General features: G+C 40.7%; 1 protein-coding gene across 1 annotated transcript in view; it reads right to left on the bottom strand.

Annotated features, from left to right (window-relative positions):
- The window catches only part of gpt2 (glutamic pyruvate transaminase (alanine aminotransferase) 2), a 40,550-nt gene extending 27,426 nt beyond the window's left edge, over positions 1 to 13,124 (bottom strand). The window contains exon 1 of the mRNA XM_080186951.1: positions 12,754 to 13,124. Within this exon, the coding sequence (XP_080043077.1) occupies positions 12,754 to 13,044 (291 nt within the window). The 5' untranslated portion in view covers positions 13,045 to 13,124. The remainder of the gene's footprint in view (positions 1 to 12,753) is intronic.
- Positions 13,125 to 16,842: the final 3,718 nt, after the last annotated feature.

Genomic DNA, 16,842 nt, shown 5'->3' with positions numbered 1-16,842 from the left:
TGTAATCAGTCTCAACTGAGATTTCGATGTAAAAAATAAAGCCTGCCAACCCTGTCAAGTCAAAATCAACTATTCATAGTCCAAGCAAACATCCTGTGTAATTATTTCCAATGTGTCAGCTGAACAAATATGGTTGCCAATGGGATTAAGTTACAGACTGTTCTTTCATGCCACATTGTATACGACAGAGATAGCAGGGTTCAAAATGCTGTTTGCCAACCACAAAAAAAACCAAGCATGAATGCTATTTAAATCAGCCACTTTTATTTCAGGTGACTCGGAAACTAATTGTCCTGCAAATAACAGGAATGATTTGGAAGTAAAGGCACCAGACAAACACAAAAGGCTTAATTTTATCCTTTCATTTGACAAGTTTCTCAGAAATTCAAGTTCCTTTTAAAAATAACTTATTTGCTGTATTTTATGCTGGCCCATAATGAGCATCACAAAAAAAATGTTACTTTTGTTAATTACTTTGCATAAGACAAATACAAAACTGGATTTGAAGGTCAATTCGGGATTGTAAATTCTGAAATGGAAGTAAAATTTCAGGTCAACATTTCTAGTGCCAATTATGCCACTGAATGTTGATTCTGGTTTCAGTTTTAAAAGATAAATGACATTATTTTAATTTGCATTTTGTACAGTGTCTTTAACATAAAATATCCTCAGGGCTTCAGTAAAGAGACCATGATAGACAAAGCAGCACACAATTAGGAGAGCTCGCTGAGGTTAGTCAAAAAGGTCAATTTTAAAAATTTGGAGAGATAATTAGCAAGGGGCAGAACAGAACAATTGAAATTGCTACCAGCAAGCAAAGAAAATCAGCAAAGGAAATGGCAACCCAGAGTCAAAACAATGCAGAATGTGACATTGGCAACTTACAAGATCTGGCTGAGCATAAAGCATGTGGGATGGGGTGAGGGCTTGTGTGGGGTGAAGTAGGGGGGAGTAGTTGTGAAATTCTGTACCAGATGCACACAGGTGCCAGGAATGAAATCTTGCAATACTCTAGAGGCAACTGTGCAAGGTCAGGAGGAGTCACTATTAAAAACATGCTGCCTGGTTAAAATTTAGAAATGGAGAGTAAACAAGGTGGTTGCTGATTATTTCAGCTTCCTACCTGTACACTCAGTCGCACAAGCTTTAGAGAAGGGAAACAGGAAAGGAGGAATGAATGAGATTAATGAGATTGTCATTTAATGAAGGGGGTACATTCTGGGAAAGGTAGTGTATGTTTCTGTTCAAGGAGAAGGCCACAAGTAGCCATACCACAACAGTAGATGCCAGAGAGTGAGGTGACTGCTGGGTAGTCCATGAAGGATTTGAGCTTAAAAATGGTAGGAAAGAAAATAAACAGGGATGGAGCAGTGAAAAGGGGAATTTCATATTTTTAGAAAGGAGGGGAAAAAAGGAGCAGACATATGCATGCAAAAGTGGAATAATCTAAAGAGCCAGATTAAAATGTAAAACATCCAGGTATGGAGCCAAGACCCAATTTGTGAGCAAGAAAAAAAAGGAGATTGGTAGCAACAAAGTAAGATGGAAGGGGTGGCATGGGTGTGCTGGAGAAACAATTAGAAAGAAATGAGTGGGTATTGAAATGTGCAACTGGGAGGTTATTAGGACTTCACTTGTCAAAATCAGAGCATAATCATCTGGGTTTGGCACCACAGCACTTAAGGATTGCGTGATAATCCCTCAAACCCTATAAAAGAAGTTGGACAATGGAGGGTGGGCCACCTGTATGACAAGAAATTGGCAGTTCAGAAGCTTTAAGAAACGATTGATAAAAGCCTGGCAAGAACAGAAGTCAGTAGCCAGCCACGGCATAACAATCAGGTTGAAGCATCAAAAGAGCAAAGAATCGGAACTGAGGATGACTGAATAGGAAGACTCAGCTGTCAAGGCAGCATCAACAGCAAAGTTCCAGCAACAATGGGATTTTCATAGTAACTTCACTGCAGTGTTAATGTAAGCTTACTTGTGACTAATAACTTTTTTTAAATGACATTTACACTAATGAGTCTACTCAACTTCAGAAACAAGCTTATTTTTTACTTGGTGAATTCTTCCAAGACACCGACTAGCACATCTAATATTATACTGTATCATAAAGAGGCAGGTTTATTTTGGGATCAGTGTATCAAAAGTATTGTCTTCTCAAAAGCAGGCAGCTAACTCTTGCATCTGACAAACTTGAGTCAAATGATTCAACCTTCTCAAGCAGATCCTAAAAAAGCGTTCTTCAAACTAATGCAGATATTCTAAACAATTGTGGAATATTTCGTGGTTAGCAATGGTCAAAAATGTAACTTTCAAATAACTGTCAGGACATTGCAGAAAACTTAAAGCCATTGCATTAAACAGGAATGGCAAAGTATATCTGATTCAATAGAATTTTCTACTGAATGGAACTCATGAAAAAAATTACCACATTAACCATATCTTTATATGCAAGTGCAGACTATTTCAACATGATTCAACCATTTCTGAAGCAACATGATTTTTTTCTTACACAAGGATTTGAAATGCAATACATAGTGAGACAGCCTTGTAACAGGAAACATTGCTGAAACTTGAGACATCTTGCTTAACTATTAAATAAAACTAGATTGCAAAATGGACCTCAATGTGACAAAGACTAAGCTAGGCTTTTACATATCACCTTATCTATTAAATCTTTCTTAATGCTGATTGCTTTAATCATCAAAACTTACTTTTTATTCACAACACTAAATAACATGCCTTCAGTTCACTGAAGAACACTATCTTACTTCAAAGGAATCAAATTTTAAGGCTGAGCAGGTTGGAATGAAAAACATTTGCTCCCACAAGATTCATATTACAAAATAAATCAGGTTAAAACAACACGAAAGGTCTTCAGAGCAGTGGTTGAAGAGATTGAAGTTATCAAGCTAAAGATTTATAAATCCAATACATACTGGATCTACAAAATCTAGAATTACTTGATATTCTCTGTATCTCTGAACGATGACTGCACTAACTACCCAGCATACACCAGTGCACCAGAAAACTCTCCCTTCTGAGCCAACGTTTTAATAAAAAGGCAAGAACCCATACTTTCATTTTTGGTACCAGATATATTTACAAGAGACTAAAATTTGTGATTTACGACATGGGGGGAGCCAATCTGGAGTGTATTGGAATCGTCAAATTTGTGCTTTTGTTGCCTCCAGATGAGTGCTTAAGCAGCAGATGAATCAAGTTAGGAACACCGATGGGGAATACTATTGAGGTAGAATTAGGTGGGCATTTGAATGTGGTTGTATCTGCACCTTGGGGTCAAAAATGACATATAGCTCAGATAGTTGCCAGGTAAAGTATTGAGGAGATGGTTGGGGGAACAGTTTATGGTGGAATCTGAAGGCAATGGCTTCAGTCTTCTCAGTAATCAGCTGGTGAATAATTTCTGCTGATTCAGCACTGGAAGTTGATCAGACAATTTGATGATTTATACACAAGATGTTGAGAGAGAAATGGTGATGAGGCAATCTTGATGTTGTCAGTGTACAGCAAATTTACAAATAACAGCCTTTTCTCACTTAATGTTCAGTAGATAAAATCTGCATATGATGTGATACTGAATTATACAGACTAAGAAAATTTCAGGTTTAAGTCATAATCAATGCAAAATTAGCTAATGTCAGCTTGATGAAGTTAAGTAACATTGCACTATCCTCATGGGTTCCAGACTAGCAAGGGTGGACTGTTCCTACTTCTCACTTCTTTCCAAGAGCCTCCCTCAAAAATGATACATTGGCTTTAAAGGATTCACCGTTACAGCTCAGATTCACCAAAATGGCATAAAAGGTTAAATTATGGCATGATGGGTAGAATCATACCATTTTTGTGCCAAATATTTCTATGATTTTACTGGAACAAGTTTCATAAGCTTGTACTCCCTTCAGTTTAGGTGGTTATAGATTTGTCACATTGCAATGTTAAAATAATGCAGGGATTCAATGGGATAGAAACAAATAAGACATTGTCTCCTATGGGGGAAATCCAGATAAGTGGATACTATTTTAAAATTGCGCAAGGACATAAGTAATGCAAGTAAGCACTCGTTTCCTTGAGCTTGCTCAGCCAATCAATATCATCACGGTTGATCTTCTACACCTATCTGCATTACTCCCAGACACCTAGATTCCCATATTATCCAACGGAAGCTATCAATCTCTGACCCAAACATACTCAATGGGGTAGAGAAGGAAGAAGAAATTTCTGCTTGCCTTAGACTTAAATGGGTGACCTCATTCTGAGACTGGCAGACACGGTCCTAGATTCCACGTCAGAGAAACATGTATCCTGCATTTACCCTATCAAGCCCTTTAAAAAAACTTTACATATTTCAATCTTCTAATCTTAGAAATATAGACCTGATTTACTAAATTTCTCCTCATTGGACAATTCCCTCTTCTCAGGAATCAGTATGGTGAAATTTTGCTGCACTCTTCTTAGGGATCTATATTCTTATGAAAGAAAGCAAACTGTATACAGTTTTCCAAATATGATATCAGCGCAGTTTTATAGGACCTTGACAAGATTCTATTCTAATCCCCCTGTAAAGGCCAAGGTAACATTTGCTTTCCTAACTGCTTACTGTACCTGATGTGACCTTGTGAGTCATGTAAAGGATACCCAGATTCAATATTCCCATGATGTTGTACATTTACTTGACAGCAACCAGAAAAGGTACAACATAGGCCTTGTTCTGTGAAAAACAACATATGCCTGGCTATACAAAATCTAAAGGAGCTTGCACACTAAAAGCAGGCCACAAAATTTTCAAGGGCACATTTCTCACATTCCTCCAAACACCAACATTTCCCAGTTTCCCAACACTTTAAAAATCCAACAATTTTTCTAGCAAAATTAATAACTTCAAATTTCTCTACATTATATTCCACATCATGTTCTTTCCTACTCAAAATTTTCCACATCCTTTTGCACACTTTGATTATTTTTCCACCCCGATAAATTTAGGCACACGATATGGTTGCTTTAAGTTGTATCAGTCACTTAGTTTAGGCAATGAGACCAAAACAATGAATTTTGCATTACCCCATAGTTACAGCCCACCGACTCGAAAATTACTCATTTCTGCTCTCCTTTCGCTGTTATCAATCTATGGTGATTTATTCTCAGAATCCCAATTTACTGCAAAAAATCTCATGTGGTAATTCATCAAAATATATTTGAAAATCCACTCGCTCCCCTTAATCCATCTATTAGTTTCAACTGTAACAAATTTATCAAACACTATTTCACATTCATAAATCCATGTGAAATGTCCCAATGTTACATCCATAATAAGAGTGTAGCATTTTCCTGATCACTCACATCAGGCTAATTAGCCTGATGTGCCCAGTTCTCCCTCTCTCCCAGGGCTATGAACACTACCTTTAAATTTATGGGAGCTATTCTCAAATCCTAAAAATGTTACAATCCTGATAGTGAATTAGTGAAGGAAGAATCTGGCACCAGTCTTGGACTGGAATAGATTTCACAAAGTGAGAAGTTACAAGTATGTATCTCCTGAGTCCATTCTACTCATGTCTCTTTTAAAAACAATTAGCAGTCTCTTAAACAGACATTGTAACAAAAACCTTTAACAGAAAATGTTAATTTAAATGACTTTACAAGGACTGATGATGGCCTGCAGCCCATACAGTACCCACTGAACATGAAAAGCCAATGTCGCTTTTATATGTGCTCAAGTAATCATCCAACCAATGCCCTCCAACTATATATATTTAACTTCAATTCCTACAATTGACAGGGAATCCTGGAAGATCAAAACCAATGTTGCCACATCTTTTAAAATCTTAGGTGCAGTTCTGAAGAATTTTGTCCCATTAATTTGACAGCGCTATTCCTTTAGTAACAATAATTTCTTTTAAGTTCCTAATTGTCAACAAGGCCCCTCATTCCCCAACATTTCCACAATGTTTTCTGGCTTCCAAAGGTGGAAACAAATAAAATAAAATATTTCCTTGATGCATTTGCCATTTCCACATTCCCCAATATAATTTCTCCCATGTCTGCTTCGAAGTGACCCATATTTACTCTGGTTGAGCTCTTTATTTTACTTATGGGAATTTTTGTATCCTAATTGCATGCTTCAAACCAGGTTTACTTTTATCTTATTTTCTTTTTTTATCAATCCCTTGTTCATCCTCTATTGAGCTTTAAAAGTTTCCCAATTCTCAAGCATACTATTGTTTTTAGGAATATTAAGCCTTTTTTAAAAAAATACTTTTAACTTCTCGTTAGACACTGTTCTGTTGTGTTTTTACTGCTTAAGGCAATGTATCTGTGCTGCAAATTAATTCTTTAAAATGTCTGCCATTGCCAATCTACCACATTAGGTATCTTTAATCTACTTTCATAATCTCCTTCGACCAACTCCCCTCACATCTATCTAGTTTGCTTCATTCATAATTAAGACTAACTTTGGACTTGTCCAAAAATCAATATAAGATTCTATCATATTATGAACTTTCTTTCCCATAGCCCCTTTACAACAAAGGTTAGTACATTTTGAATCCACAACACAATCAGAAGTAGCCCATTTCCAAATCAGTTCCTTGAAAGCTATCTGAATGCATTCCGTGCTCATTTTCTACATTATGACAGCAAATTTGATTTGTTCAATCTATTTGTGGATTAAAGTATCCCATGCTTATTGGATCCCCTTCTGACATGTATCTCTGATTACCTATACAATATTCTTTAGGACACGACAAATCACTGTTACAGAGCCAAAAACAACTTGTGGGCGGCACAGTGGTCAGCATTGCTGCTTCAAAGCACCAGGGATCTTTATTTTTATTAGTGTCACAAGTAGGCTTATATTAACACTTAAATGAAGTTACTGTGTGATCTGGGTTCAATTCCACTTTGGGGGAATGTGTGGAGTTTGCACGTTCTCCCTGTATCTGCATGGGTTTCCTCCAGATGCGCCGGTTTCTTCCTACAGTCCAAAAGGTGCAGGTTAGGTTGATTGACCATGCTAAATTGCCCCTTAATGTCAGGGGACTTGCCAGGGTAAATGCATGGTTTTATGAGGATAGAGCCTGTGTGGGATTGTGGTCAGTGCAGACTCAATGGGCCAAATGGCCTCCTCCTGCATTGTAGGGATTCTAAAAAAACTCCAACCATTTGATTTATGCCCCTTGTTATTCCTTAGCTCCACCCAAACTAATTTTACACTTGGCTTATGTCAGCTAAGATCCTCTCGTCTTTATCCCTTCCTGTATTATCACGCCAACATCTATTCCATTTTGCCAGTCACATCAAAATATTAATTCCAAACCTTAGTCACCCTACATACAACCGAACCTCTAATATCTAGTGTCTAAGATCAAACCCATTAATTTCTCCGTGCTGTTAATTTAGTGATTTTGTTTGGAATACTTTCCAGATTCAAATGACGCCTTTAGGTTTTTCTCTTTTTTCCTGCTGTCTTCCTAATCACTGTACCCCAATATCTTTATTATGCTCTCTGTCCCTTCTCGACCCTCTTAAACCTTGATACTCTCTTCTACAGCTTTCATGGCTTTGAATTTACTCCATCCTGAATACTCCCAACCCCAACTTTATTAGTGTAATTTAAAGGCCTATCTACCATCCTAGTTATTCAATTCACCAGAACCTTGTCATACGCTAAAAGTTTCTACTTTTCCCAGTACTACAACCCAATGAATTGAAAGCCCTACATCCCACACAGCTCCAAGTCACACATTTAACCAACTCATATGTCTCTATACTAATTTGCATGCAGCTAAGGTAATAATCTAAAGTTCATTATGGGCAAAGGGTCTGCGATTTAATTGCATTCCCAGTTTCTATTGCAAAAAGATGGTGGAGCTAACTCCTAGTTCTAAGTTGCTCCTAAATCAACCACAACATTGGATCTTCACTCTCCCATTTCATCACTTCTCCAGCAGTAGCGAGATGTTCTTTATAATGTACCAGGCAAGCAACACAAACATCAGAATTTCTGATCATGGCTTACCAGACCTGTTCCCTATTCACTACCATATCATATTCTCTCACGCACACAGTGGCACCAAGTCATTCTGCCTTCCACTAGTGTCACTCAAAGTCCAAGATAAGATTGGATGAGAAGTAATGGTACAAATCTCTAAAAACAAAACTATCAAACTCCGAATATTTCAAAATTGAGGCAAGGTCAAGAGATTTGCTAAATGCCTCAGGGCATGGGATCAGTGAAATAAACGTTGGTTTTTACAGCTGATAAACCATTGAACAATTTATAATTAACCTACAATAGATTTGCCAAAGTTAAAGTGTTGCAGTCACAAACCAGGCTTATTTTGTTAAAAACATGCAACATTTTCTAGATTAACCCAGGTCCCAAGGATATATCTGTAGAGATAGCAATTGAAAGCTGCTGGGGTATTTGGGGGCAGTGTGAGTAGGCATGGTTGGTGGACAAAGATAGAAAGAATCACTGATTTCTGTAGAAAGACAAGCTATTAAGGTCAGCAGCTTCATTCATCTGAACTGTATGAACAAGACTTCCTGATGCATAATATGCATGTTCTGCAATCTACAATCACAGCTGTAAAGCCAATACAAAACACAAAATCACTTCTGTTTTCATCTTCTACTGGTTTCAGAAGATCTCTTTTGTGCTCTGTATTTAAGCTGCAGAGTTAGAAACATTTCACTAACACTTTACCAGGTCCATGGTGCATGGTCCAGAAGATCATTTATTATTTCCATAATTCTCTCAGAAACCCTCTCCTGCCAGAGAGCATTTACGTAGATGATCTGGAGGAGGGGACTGAGTGTAGGGTAATGAAGTTTGCTGATGACACGAAGATGAGTGGAAAAGCAAATTGCGTGGAGGGTGTGGAAAGTCTGCAGAGGGATCTGGATAGGCTGAGCAAGTGGGCAAGGACCTGGCAGATGGAGTATAATGTTAACAAGTGTGAGGTATTCCACTTTGGTAGAAATAATAGTAGGAGGGATTATTATTTAAAAAGGTGAAAAGCTGCAGCATGCTACGGTGCAGAGGGACCTGGGGGTCCTTGTGCACGAATCACAAAAACCCAGCCTGCAGGTGATCAAGAAGGCAAATGGAATGTTGGCCTTTATAGTAAGGGGGATAGAATATAAAAGCAGGGAGGTCTTGCTGCAACTGTACAGGGTACTGGTGAGGCTGCAGCTGGAGTACTGTGTGCAGTTTTGGTCGCTGCACTTGCAGAAGGATATATTGGCCTTGGAGGGAGTGCAGAGAAGGTTCACTAGGCTGATACCAGAGATGAGAGGGTTAGCCTATGAAGAGAGACTGAATAGACTGGGTCTGTACTCGTTGAAGTTTAGAAGGCTGAGGGGGAATCTTATAAAGACATATAACATAATGAAGGGGATAGATAGGGTAGAGGTAGAGAGATTCTCCCCACTTAGAAAGGATAGCAGGACTTGAGGGCACAGCTCAAGATAAGTTGGGGGGGGGGGGGGGGGGGGCGCAGTTTAGATCAGAGTTGAGGAGGAACTTCTTCACTCAAAGGATGGTGAATCTCAGGAATTCTCTGCCTGTTGAAGTGGTGAAGGCTACCTCGCTGAATATATTTAAGTCACAGGTAGATAGATTTCTAATAGACAAGGGAACTAAGGATTATGGGGAGAAAGCAGGGAAGTGGAACTGATCCACTTCAGGTCAGCCATGATCTTATTGAATGGTGGGGCAGGCTCGAAGGGCTAGATGGCCTACTCCTGCTCCTATTTCTTACGTTCTTATATAGAGAGCTGCTCAAAGGGGCGGTCAGTGGCTAGTAATCCAGAAGCCCAGGTTAATTCTCTGGGGATAAGGGCAAATTTTTTTTTAAAAACTTTATTCCAATCTAATCAAGTCAAATTAAAGCCAATTCAGAGTCCCAACAAGTTGGGACATTTCCGATCCAAGCTGACAAGACAGGGCTCTCACCACCTGTCTTGGGCTAGACCTACATGATCCAAGCTGATTGGAGTAGGTGCAGCTCCTCCTCCAAGGCTTGATCTAATTTGCATCTTAGCCAAAAGGCCGCGATGCCACTTTAAAAAATTGCTTCAAATGAAGCTGAAATGTAACCTTAAGGGCAAAATACTATGGATGCTGGAAAATCTCAACAGGTATGACAGCATCTGTAGAAAGAACATTGAGCTAATGTTTCTAGTCAGGCTGACCTTTTGTCAGAGCTGAAGACAAGGAAAATCAGACAAGATTTATATTAGTGAAGGTGAGGATAGGGCTATAATTGAAAGGAATAGCATAGAGAAAAAGACAGAGGGAATGTAAATGGTGACAATAAAGGTTCTGTCAACACCTTTCTCAGCCTTTATTATAAAAGGACAAAGGGAACGTAAAGCTATTTACCATTTATATAGATGATCTGGAGGAGGGAACCGAGTGTATGGTGTCGAAATTTGCTGATGACACCAAGATTGGTGGAACGGCAAATTGCGCGGAGGGTGTGGAGAGTCTGCAGAAGGATCTAGATAGGCTGGGTGAATGGGCCAGGAACTGGCAAATGGAATTTAATGTTGGCAAGTGCGAGGTGGTCCACTTTGGTAGGAAGAATGGTAGGAAGGACTATTACTTACGTGGCGAAAAACTGCAGCAGGCGACGGTGCAGAGGGACCTCGGGGTCCTTGTGCATGAGTCGCAAAAACCCAGCCTGCAGGTGCAGCAGGTGATCAGGAAGGCGAATGGGATGCTGGCCTTCATAGCGAGGGGGGATTGAATATAAAAGTAGGGAGGTCTTGCTGCGGCTGTATAGGGCATTGGTGAGGCTGCAGCTGGAGTACTGTGTGCAGTTTTGGTCGCCGTACTTACGCAAGGATATTTTGGCCTTGGAGGGAGTGCAGAGGAGGTTTACTAGGCTGATACCGGAGTTGAGGGACTTGAGCTATGAGGAGAGGCTGAATAAACTAGGCTTGTACTCGTTAGAGTTTAGAAGAATGAGGGGAGATCTCATTGAGACATATAAGATGATGAATAGGATGGATAGGATAGAGGTGGAGAGACTCTTCCCGCTCAAAAAAGACAGTAGGACTAGGGGGCACAGCCTCAAGATAAAGGGGAGGCGGTTTAGAACGGAGTTGAGGAGGAACTTCTTCACTCAAAGGGTGGCGAATCTCTGGAATTCTCTGTCCGTTGAGGTGGTGGAGGCTGCCTCGCTAAATATTTTTAAGATGCGGGTTGATGGCTTTTTGATAAGCGAGGGGATTAAGGGTTATGGGGAGAGGGCGGGAATGTGGAACTGAGCCACGACAGATCAGCCATGATCTTATTGAATGGCGGGGCAGGCTCGAAGGGCTAGATGGCCTACTCCTGCTCCTATTTCTTATGTTCTTATGTAAATGGTTATGTCTGCCACTCTTATCAATTACAACAACCCCTCCACCACTAGTATAAATTTTGACTAATTCTCTGGGGACATGGATTCAAATCCCATTGTGGTAGCTGCTGTAATTTAAATTAATAAATCTGTTACATAAAGCTAGTCTCAGTAATGGGGATTTTTTTTACAACAATCATCAATGCCCTTTAAGGAAGCAAGCTACCATTGTAACTTGGTCTGGCTTACGTGACTTCAGACCTGTAGAAATGTGGTTGACTTTCATATCCTCTGAAATAACCCAGCAAGCCACTCAGTTCAAGGGAAATTAGGAATGATAACAAATGCTGGTCTTGCCAACGACACCCACATACCATGAAAGAAGAATGAAGCAAAAGTCTGTGGCCCTCCAGTTGCCCAGTCTCTAGCAGAAGTATTGCAGCCATCCACATTCTCTGGCTCAGACTCTTAAGTTCCTGACATTTTCCAGGCAACAAGTTCTTAGAAAATAGTGACAACAATGAGGTATTGTTTCCAGGATGCAACTGGAGATGGTGAGTCAGTTAATTGTATAGACAGGCACTGGAATGTCATTAGATTGAATCCCAAGGCACCACGTCAGCAGTCACTGAATGAAATGAGGCTTGATAGAAATAAATAAGCAAATGTTCCCAAAAAGTGGATTGTATATTTTAATAAGGCAAATAATTTGTGGGGCTCCAGGGGAAACAGCCAGGGACCAATTGGGTAGATAAAAAGTAAATCGCTGCAGATGCTGGAAATCTGAAATGAAAAGAACAGAAAATGCTGGCTAAACTCAGCAGGTGTGGCAGCAGCAGTGGGGAGAGAAACAGTGACTGAGGAGTGAACGTAGCCCAATCCATCATGCAAATCAGCCTCCCAACCACTGACTCTGTCCACACTTCCTACTGTCTTGGCAAAGCATCCAGCACAATTAAAGCACCCCAGACATTCTCTTCCACCTTTTTCCTTTGGGGGAAAGGTGCAGAAGCCTGAGATCAGGCACCAACCCACTCAAAAATAGCCTCTTCCCTGCTGCTATCAGACTTTTGAATGGACTTACTTTGCATTAAGTTGCTCTTTCTTTACACCCTAGCTATGACTATAACAGTACATTGTGCACTCTCATTTCTTCTCTTTGAATGGTATGTTTTGTCTGTGTAGCACGCAAGAAACGATATCTTTCACTGTATGTTAATACATGTGACAATAATAAATCAAATCAAATAACGTTTTGAGCTCATGTGGATAGTTTCAAAGAGATAGCAGTGACACGATGGGCCGAATGGATTCCACCGACGTGGCAGTATTTAATGAAACATACGGCTGGAGGAGAGTGCTCCCCCAAACCCACCTGCTGGAGCTCCTTCTCGATCTCCGCCGCTTTAGTGACGATAGGTCCCCGCACCGCATATTCGGTAGCCCGGACCTGCGGGTTCATGTTCCCGATGTTCAGGACCCTGTCGCCACCCCTGCCGTTGTCCCGCAGAAGGGATGCCGCCCCCTCCGTGAGCAGGCCGGCGGCAGAGCCCCAAGCACCGGCCGGCACCGCTTCGCCGCGGTCCCCGAGGCGCCAGCTCAGCCTCAGCGCCGCCCGGCGCCCGACACCGAAGGTCGCTGCCCGCCTCGCCCCCGCCGTGTACATTGCCGCTGCGGCTCGGCTTCCCCGCTTTGCTTCACATCAGCCCCGCTATGACAATTCAAACGCACGGTGACAGATAAAAGTACTACCTTGCGCGGGGAGACCTGGGAGTTGTAGTGCCGCACAGCCACGTCACCACGGCATCACGTGACCCGAGAAACTACAACTCCCAGCAGGCCAGCCGGTAGCGACGCGTGCGCATCACCGCCTCCCACAAGTGATTCACTGCGCTACACACAGGAACAATGCTCCGCGTAGACAATGGCCCAAGTCGAGAATCAAACCCAGGACACAGGCACTGTGTCACAGTGCTGCCCTTACAATGAATAGTACTGTTTCTTGCATATCGTACAGCCAAAACATATCATTCATAAGACTACATAGGGGAGAAGGAAAGAAGGTATGGAATATAATGCTGCAATTACAGATATGTTGCAGAGAATGATCAGCTTAATATTAGATAGGTCCATTCAAAAATCTGATGGCAGCAGGGATGAAGCAGTTCTTGAGTCAATTGGTATGTGATCTCAGACTTTTGTATTTTTTTCCAGACAGAAGGTGTAAGAGAGTATCCCCAGGGTGAGTGGGGTCCTTGATTATGCTGGCTGCTTTCCTGAGGCAGTGAGAAGTGTAGACAGAGTCAATGGATGGGAGGCTGGTTTGTGTGATGGACTGGTCAACATTCAAAACTCATTGTTGAAGGCAGTGCAGAAAAGATTTGCAATAATGGTTCCAAAGATGAGGAACATTATAAACCATTGGAGAAGTTGGAACTGTGCTCCTTGGAGGAGAAGGTTGAAAGGAGACTTAATGGAACTACCCCAAATCATGCGGGATCCAGACAGAGTAGATAGGGAGAAATTGTTCCCATTAATTAGGTGGATTGAGAACCAGCGGGCACAGGTTTCAAGCAATTGACAGAAGAAGCAGTGGCAACATGAGGAAAAGCATTTTCACTGCAGCCAGTGGATAGGAGCTGGAATGCATTGCCTGAGAAAATGATGATGGTGGCAGTAAGCTTCAAAGGGAATCGTACCATTACTTGAAAAGGCAAATATTGCAAGGTTACTTAAGGCACATGAGTGGCACTGAGTGAGCCAGCACAGGCACGATGGGCTGAGTGGCCTTCTCTGCTGCAACCATTCTATGATTCTAATTTATATCTGTAAAACTATACAAATCTAATCAATGGAGGCAAAGGCTTTATAAAGAACTTTCTATTAGTGCTCAAAATAATTTACAGAATTTATTGACATTTCAAAATGGTGACTTTTAATTATCCGGCTTTAATCAATTGCAGAATGACCCACACCAACTACAGAGAAGGGAAATTGCCTGCATTTCTGTTTCTGTTTCAAAACACTGGATGCTGGCAATCAGTAATAAGAAATGCTGGAAATAATCAACAGGTCAGGCAGTATCTATAGAGACAGAAATAAAGTTAATCTTTCAAGTTAATGATCTTTTATGAGAAGTGGAAAAAGTTAGAGCTGCAGAAGACTTTAAACAGAGGCAGGGAAAGGGGGTAATAACAAAAGGAAAAATAGATGGTAAAATGGAAAGACAGGAGAAATTAAATGACAAAAGCAGATTATAGTGAAAGACAATACAGCGTGGAAATGAGATAAGAAGCAAAAGATAGAGTAGGTGTAAATGGCAACAGGGGAACTGTTATTAACTGGTGCTGTCTGAAAGAAAATGGGAGTGGTGGTCATGATTTGAGTTCCACTTAATGTTGTGTTTGGAATGCTGTAAAGTGTCAAATTGAAAGATGAGTTTCTGTCCCTTCAGTTTAATTTGATCAATGTAGGAACTTGAGAACAGATGGGTCTGAATGAGAGTAGGATGAAGATTAAAATGATAGGCAACTGAAGGCTCAATGATACATTTGCAGGCCAGTTGGAGTTAGGTGCTCCACAAAGTGTTCACCCAATGTACTTTTATTTCCCCAATATGGAGGTGATTGAATTAAGACCAGTGAATATAGTATATTAAATTTAAAGAAATACAAATAAATTGCTGTTTCTCTTGGTAAGAGTATTTGTGGTTCTGGACAGTGAGAAGGTAAAAGGGCAGATTTTGCATCACCTGTGCTTGCGTAGAAAGGTGCCTTGGAAAGGGGAGAGAGTATTAGGATGGTCAGAGAGTGGATCAGGCTATTGCTCAGAATGCTGAAAGTGAAGGGGAGGGGAATATATATTTGGTGATGGCATCACATTGGAGGTGGTACAAATGGCAAAGGAGGGTCCTTCAAATATGAAGGCTGATGGGGTGGAAGACGAGAACAAGAATAATCGTAGTATGGTTCTGGAATGGAGGGTAGAGCAGAAGTGGGGACATGAGAGAGAGACGAGGGTCCCATCAATCATGGTGAAGAGAAATCCTCAATTGAGGAAAAACAAAGACCTTTCAGAAGTACTGGTTGCATGGTGCCATTGAGTGAACAAATATAATTGGAACAGAAAAATTGGGAGAATGGAGTAAAGTTCTTCTAGGAAGTGGGGCACGAAGAAATGTAGTTAGGGTAGCTGGGGAAGTCAATGGGATTGTAGTTGATTTTAAATAACAAGAATTCAAATGTTCTTTTAATATGCATTTGTAAATGTATTAATGGCATATCAGAAAATGCACTAGATTCCAGACACACCTGTAATCAATGGAGTACTACAATTTATTCACAGATGTCATCTATTACACAATTGTTGAAAGGATGGTTTCCAAGATGTACAGTCTTATGATCAAGAGGCTTGCTATCTGGTTCCAGATAATGCTGCATTAATGATGTCATAATGGGATTGGCCCTAGGAGAAGCAATATGAAGCTTACTGGTGTTCACTCATGGCTGACAAACTATGTGGTCTATCTGAAGTCAGACTGCAACAAATTTCATTTATATATTTAAATCTCTATTTAATCTCTTGGGGTTTAAAGAAAAGCATAAAAAGAATGAACACCAAACAGTAGGGTGGGGGTGACAAAAATAAAAGCTTGGCCAATAAAAGAATGAGCAGAGATAGGGCGGGAAAGGCCATAGAACAACTTGTAGATAAGATAAGAATTAAAAAAAAATACATGGGCGTGTGTTGACGAAGGCAGTAGTGATAAAAGAATGGAACAAAGTATAGAGTAGAATATAAGCAATTGAATTTTGGGTGTCCTGGAATGTGATACTGAACAAACGTGAGTAGAAGGAAATATGAATTAAATAATGCAATTTTAAAGGGGCACAGGATCAAAGAGGTCTGGGATATATGTACACAAATGATTGAGTTGGCAGGACAAGCAAGCTGGACCTTTGACTTTATTAATAGAAACATACAGCACAAAAGCAAGGAAACTATTGCTAAACTATACAACACTTATTTAACTTCAGTTAGAGTTCAATTCTAGGTACCACATTTTCAGAAAGATATTAAAAGCTTATGGGGCAGCACTGTGGCACAGTGTTTAGCACTGTTGCCTCACAGTACCAGGGAGCCAGTTTCAATTTCAGCTTGGGTAACTGTCTATGTACAGTTTGCATATTCTCCCCAAATCTGCTTGTGTTTCCTCCCGGTGCTCTGGTTTCCTCCCATAGTCCAAAGATATGCAGGTTAGATGGATTGGCCATGCTAAATAGCCCCTCGGTGTCCAAAGCTGTGTAGGTTAGGGGAGTAGTGGGTTAAATGTGTAGGGTTTCGGGGTTATGGCAGGGGCTGGGTCTGGGAAGATGCTATGTTGGAGAGTGGGTGCAGGCCTGATAGGCCAAATGGCCTCTTTCTGCACTGTAGGGATTGTCTTCATTGATCTGTGAAGATAGTG

This window comes from Carcharhinus amblyrhynchos, chromosome 4, assembly GCF_965287045.1.
Source record: "Carcharhinus amblyrhynchos chromosome 4, sCarAmb.v2.hapA, whole genome shotgun sequence".
Lineage (NCBI taxonomy): Eukaryota > Metazoa > Chordata > Chondrichthyes > Carcharhiniformes > Carcharhinidae > Carcharhinus > Carcharhinus amblyrhynchos.
Note: the sequence above shows the minus strand (reverse complement) of the source record. Positions and strands in the feature narration are given on the sequence as shown.